Source organism: Rhinolophus ferrumequinum, chromosome 12 (assembly GCF_004115265.2).
Source record: "Rhinolophus ferrumequinum isolate MPI-CBG mRhiFer1 chromosome 12, mRhiFer1_v1.p, whole genome shotgun sequence".
Lineage (NCBI taxonomy): Eukaryota > Metazoa > Chordata > Mammalia > Chiroptera > Rhinolophidae > Rhinolophus > Rhinolophus ferrumequinum.
In genome coordinates this window covers 75,429,815-75,435,814 of record NC_046295.1, presented here as the reverse complement: position 1 = coordinate 75,435,814, position 6,000 = coordinate 75,429,815, and the positions used below count along the sequence as shown (strand labels likewise).

Genomic DNA, 6,000 nt, shown 5'->3' with positions numbered 1-6,000 from the left:
CTTGTAGGAGTCAAGGTGTAAATCTCCAACAAACACTGGTATGTTTCTCTCAACAGACTGGCCCGAGATAAAACCTGAGATGGTTCTTAGGATGTGTTTCTGTACATTAAAGATGTATTTGTGTGTGCATGTGTGTCAGGTTTCCACAGGATATTTTTGCAAAACCACATAGCATAGAGACTGTTTTCTGTACAAAAATAAGAAAGGCTGACCCATAAGCTAATTGAATCATGCAAATAACTACTTAGCCATGGGAGAGATTCCAACAGGCAGGCTGAGAGCCCGCGTGAGGGAGGACAGCTTTGGAGGGCAATCTATTTTACAAAGTTTACTCTCATAGTATAACTGCCTCAAGATTAATGGGAATGGTGGCCCTAGACCTTGTTTTGCCTGGCTCTACCAACTGAAATAGTAAAACAGTTGTATTTATCATAGACAATTGGCTGCAACTGATTAACATTAATCTGATTTCCTGAGTCAATTTCCTTGATATAGTAAACAGGCCTATTACCTGCCACTGACTTCTTTTATTATAAAGATTTAGGTATTAGTGACAGTTGTGTATGTAAATATATGGAATTTCTAACCATGTGAATAAAACAAAAACAATGTTTAATCTAGTTAACGAATTTCTACTTGGCCTTACATTTTACAAGTTCAGAGTTTTAAGAGAAGTTGTGGACTTTTTTGGTCCTTTTTCATGGCATCTGAGGCTTACTCTTTTCAGACAAACTTTTCCTTGTTCTTAACTGGTTTCTTGCAAAAGTTATGAAAGGGAATGTGATAAGACTGGTCATTTAAAAAGAATTACAGTGAAGTGCCAGATGCATCATTAGGTCAGGGCTGTGAGCTCCAAGGACAGAAAGACCGGGGTTCAAAGCGGGGCCCTTTGTTGTCCTAGGTCTGCGACCTTGTGGCACTTGCTTAATTTTTATGAATTTTAGTTTCCTAATCTATGAAAATGGGGATATTTTCCTTGAGGTGCTCTTAGAGCACGAGAATCAGGTGAGGACCTGGGCCGGCAGTACAGCAGCCAGCCAGGAGTCTGCACTGAGCTGTCAGTTGGTAGGGCTGTTCCCGCAACACCCAGCCTCACCGTCATCTCAAAGTCCCTCTCTCACAGGCCACACACTGCCGTGCCCAGGCCTGCCTCTGGATGGGCTCTCTCCTTGGCCTGCACTGGCTGGCTCACATGATGGAGTAAGAAATTTCATCAACATTTAATCATGAAAGCAAAAAGTTTATTCATGTTTGAAACTACATATAACTACCACGAGGAAGACTTTTTCAATCCAGGGTGTAATCCAGTTAGAAAGGAACACGAAACGTTTTTAATACATTAGAATCACCGCCACAAATTATTTTCATGACTCAATCAGTTTCAGAATCGCATACAATACAAAAAGAAAGGAGGGGGGGCCCCATTACACAGGGTGAAATATACAGTACTGAATACTGAAATCTGAATGCATCACAATTAGTCGCCGCTTTTTTTTTTCTTTTTTTTATGCATGGATTAGTAACAAGATGAAGAACATTCAAAATGTTTGCTCAGTATTTACAACAGTTTTACTGATCCTGTGTTAAGACCCAATGTTTCCACTCTCGGTTTTCTAAAAGTTGCAAATGCAACCCTGATTTTTCTTTTAAAAGATTACAATGTACATTACATTTTATGAATGGAAACAAAGAGTTAATTACAAGATGCAAAAAGATAAGAAAGAGACAAAGTACAGCGTGAGTATTGTTCAGAGGTAGTAAGTGAGCACTCTAAGCTACAGAACATGTTGAAATTCTATTGGTTTGTATGAGTTCGCATGAGGTAATAAAGCTGTGTTTTGATTGGTGAGATGTATAAATACTCTTTTGCTACACTATATACAACACTCCAGAGAGCAGGGCCTTTGTCAATGCCCAGAGGACGTAGCAAACCTTGACAAGTCTGTGCAGCACCCAGCACACACCGTAAAACCCCCAACAGATCTCGCGTTCACCTCTATCAGCAGCAAGTATCTTCATCTCCCAGAACAAATCTGGATCCATAATTTAATTACCGAGCAGACTCTGGGCACTGGTGCTTTCAGAGAGAGAAAAGATGCTACCAGTCTCTGATCTAATTATAACATAAGCGATCGCAACACAATGTGACGAGGAAGATTCTTAAACACAACCATCATTAACAGAGATAGCCAAACACCTCCTTTATTCCAACTCCATTAGTGATATGAAAGAAAATCAAAGTCTGCAATGGAAATATGCAAAAGAAGTTCAATTTAGGTGAGGTGAATCTTTGCATCTGCTTAACGATTGAGGTCTAGCATATATTGTACTTTTTACCCTTAAGGCCAAGTAATTGGCAACTGTGAAACCATTAATGTAAAATATTGATAATAAATTATGATAAAATAGCTACAGGACTGTCAACAATGTTAAATCTTGGCCTAATTGGATAAAGTGCTTTTTTAACATTGTGTGTTTTTAAGTATAAATACAAATGATTATGATTCCTTAAAAAACAGATTTACCAAGTTCTCTAATAAGACAAGGTTTTACAGTAAAGCTGTAGATGGTGGGCTACAAAAACGCTTTCCTTTTCCTCCTATTGCTCTGAATGCACTTATCAAGGCATGTCAGCTCAGGGAAAAGTGTTGCCAGAGATTAGTTAGAGGTATCAGAGTGCACACTTCCTGGGCCTTCTGTAGGAGAAGTCACAGAAGATGGAGTTGTTGCGTCCTGCCAGCCTCCATTAGCCTGAAAGGAGAAACACAGTTCAACGGGAGCATGTCTACATATTAATTCTACTCCCCAATTTAAAACACCCAGATGACAACATGAGAGCAAAGATGCATTAGCAAAATGTATTTTCTAAACCAACTTTGGCAGGACTTTGAAGCATGTGTTAAAGTGGGATTAAATGCATGTAAAACAAATCCATCCCACCAAGAAAAGACTTGTCAATAAATCAGCCTGCTGAAGGAAGGCTTCAGTTCGTCTCAAGCTGGCACGAAGCTCGGCCTCTGATTTGCTGGTAAAGATAAAGTGACACGAAAAGAAATCTTTTAAGAAGGGAGCAGCGGAGAAGCTCAAGGCAACCTAGGCAAGACCTGGGCTCCACGAAGTATAAACTTCAGTAGGGCTTAATCCTCGTTTCCATAGCGAAGAGCCTGCCCGCCCTTTTTCCATACACGCCTGACAGCCAGCTGCTATAACCCTTGGAAAATGAAGGCCAGAATTTCCCTCCAAATAGGATCTTCTGGAATGAAAATTCATGAATTGTGCAGAAGCACACACTATTCAAATCTGTATTCCAATTATCTCTAACTGGAACTCCTATTTGGGATGTTGCTACCGCTTTTCACAGGCCGCTGGCCCTTCCTGCCTCAGCCCTGCACCGGCAATAACAGTACTCAGAAACAAATTTGCCTTGTGTCTTGGCCTATAGAGGCAATTGCTGAAATCAATGTCTGATCAGATTTCTGCTGTGGCAGACAGCTTGTCGCTACATATTTTTATGTCAGTCAAGAAGAGGGAGGTGCTGGGCTTGTGAGTTGGGGAACACTGAGTGGAAGTGACGGGGAGGAACTTTCTGGAGAGAAGGTGAGGGTGAGCAGGCTGACACCCAGTGCCTGCGGCACAGACTGGCCTGCTGCTGCGCTGCCTCCAGACCCAGCCCTCCGACACCCATGGCAGGTGGGTCATAAGGTCCCCCGGCCCCGTGCCTCCCTCACATCCATCTGCAACTTCTCCTGTGAGTGTGCCCAAAACGTCTTCTTTTAGGTCTGTGTCACTAGGCTATTGAGAACTCTCTAGATTCCCCGCTCAGGCTGAATACAGCTGCCGGATAAGCCTTGTGTTAGGCACTTTTCCTTTTCCCCTGATCGCTGTTCTTAGAGAACTCCCTGCTTCTGACTGACTTCAAAGTTCTGCATATAAAGCACCCTTCCTCCCTCTAGGATCACAGAGACAGGGGGTGGCGACCAAACCACCCCACAGAGGTGACCAGAGCCAAAGGAAAAAGGATTTTCCAGGCTTGAGGCATATCAAATTCAGGTGAGGAAAAAATAGAAAGCGATGACAGTGTATTCTCAAAGCCTTAGTTGTGCAGGGTGGACGGGGACATGTTTACGTGTGTTTGTGTGGATTCTAAGAAATCCTCTTCTCTATCTAAAACGGAAGATGTTTTCACCCTCAGGTATGAAAATCTGCTTAGAAAAAGAAAAACTCTTACGCAGATACAAGTCTAAAGATATTCCACTTGAAATAAACATCATTCCTCTTTTATCCAAATTTATAAACAACAAATGTACAATATTTTTACCCAGTGTGGCAGCTGGAGGAGAGGTTGTCAGCAAGCATTCTTTTTTTCAAAATAAATTAATCCTTACTCTGGTGGTTTGAGATTATGCACTGTATTATACAACAGCGCCTTATCAAGCCTCATCAGTGAAGATGGAATTCATGTCTGTAAAATGCTGCAGGCAATCACAGTTTCATATTTTATCATGTTGATAAGGATATCGTGCATTCTCTGAAGCATTTCAAAACACTTAAATGAAAAAGGAGAAATGCAACTAAAAGGCTTTTTATATGGTTTGTTGTGGGTTATTATGAGTTATTTATAAACCCAAAAAGAAAGATTTGACATTTCAAATGTAAAAGATTTGAGTATTTAATGGTCCTTTTTCCCCTTTACAATTGAACGTCCTCAATCACTTTTTAAATCATTAATATTTACTCTCATAGCAAGCCAAGGCCCTACAAAGGGAGGATTTTGTCCATTTTCTTCCGGACTCTAGTACCACATATTGGGCACTTCATTTCCCCCCTAAATCTGGAATCCCAGATTCTTTCCACCACTCCACCCAGATCCACCTTGGACCCAATTCCCTCGGCTCCCAAGAGCTTTTTGCCATTTTCCATCCATGTCAGGATGCGGGGAAAAGTAAAGTTTTGGTGAACTGGTTACAAAAGTTGAAATTATTTCCCCCATAATTAAAAGTTGAGAGGCCACTAAACATACTGAACATGTTTTGTATCCCACTGCTGACAACAACACACTGCTCTTACACACAGAATTCTTTGTTTAGTCTGGTTTGTTGATCTGTCCGGGGCCCTCCAGAGTTGACACCTTCACTTGAGCTGTGTTTGGGAATTTTTCCTGCTGCTTGATTCTAAGATAAATGACCTGTTCTTTACCATCTCCCTGGAAACACAGCATGGCCAGTAGGAGATGGCATCTTAATGGGCTGGTGCTTACATCCCTCTTGATGACAGAACACCAGCCACCCGGGGCATTGTGAGGATTTCTAAGGGCATCTAGGTAACATCAAGTGTTTAAGTTAAGAAAATAAAAGTGTAGTAAAGATGCTGCCTTCGCCACCTGCCAACAAGATGAGAAGCCAAGTCAAATGGCCATTAATTTATTTATTAGTCACTGTTTACCTGACGCTGCTCCTACAGCTCTTCAAAACTGGTTCCCCAGAGTACTCACATTTAAATTATGTGGACTGTACAGTGAATTTCCTCCAAGGCCATCACTGTAGCCTCCCGTCTGATTGATAACATGACGGAGGGTATCCACCTAAAAGTGAGAAGAAACAAAATTCATCATCACAAATCTATTAAAATATCGTCACTTAAAAAAGGAAACAATTTGAATTATGTGTGCCACGAGGGTTTAGCATCTTCAATGAAAGACAAATTTATCAATCAAACGTGACTGGCAGAATTTCAACAATTCTTTGCATATTTAAACTTATACATCTTTGTTTTTTTATGCCAGTCAAACAATAACATCTTCATGGCAATGCAAACTTTCCATCTATATCAACCAAATATGTGTGGTGGCTGTGGGTGAAAACTACTTATAAATATGTATGCTGGATCTCTCTCTCTCTCTCTCTCTCTCTCTCTCTCAATCTCTCTCTCTCTCTCTCACACTCACACACACACACACACACACACACACACACACACATCTATGTGCATAAGAACAAGTAG

At 41.1% G+C, this 6,000-nt stretch overlaps 1 protein-coding gene across 3 annotated transcripts in view; it reads right to left on the bottom strand.

The window, feature by feature from the left end:
- Positions 1 to 1,219: 1,219 nt before the first annotated feature.
- PBX3 (PBX homeobox 3) overlaps positions 1,220 to 6,000 on the bottom strand; it is a 192,731-nt gene continuing 187,950 nt past the window's right edge. For all 3 annotated transcript variants that reach the window (XM_033123639.1, XM_033123642.1, XM_033123641.1), the window contains 2 exons: positions 5,492 to 5,581; positions 1,220 to 2,751 (listed from right to left, as the gene is read on the bottom strand). In XM_033123639.1, coding sequence (XP_032979530.1) covers positions 2,659 to 2,751; positions 5,492 to 5,581 — 183 coding nt within the window. In that variant the 3' untranslated portion in view covers positions 1,220 to 2,658. The remainder of the gene's footprint in view (positions 2,752 to 5,491; positions 5,582 to 6,000) is intronic.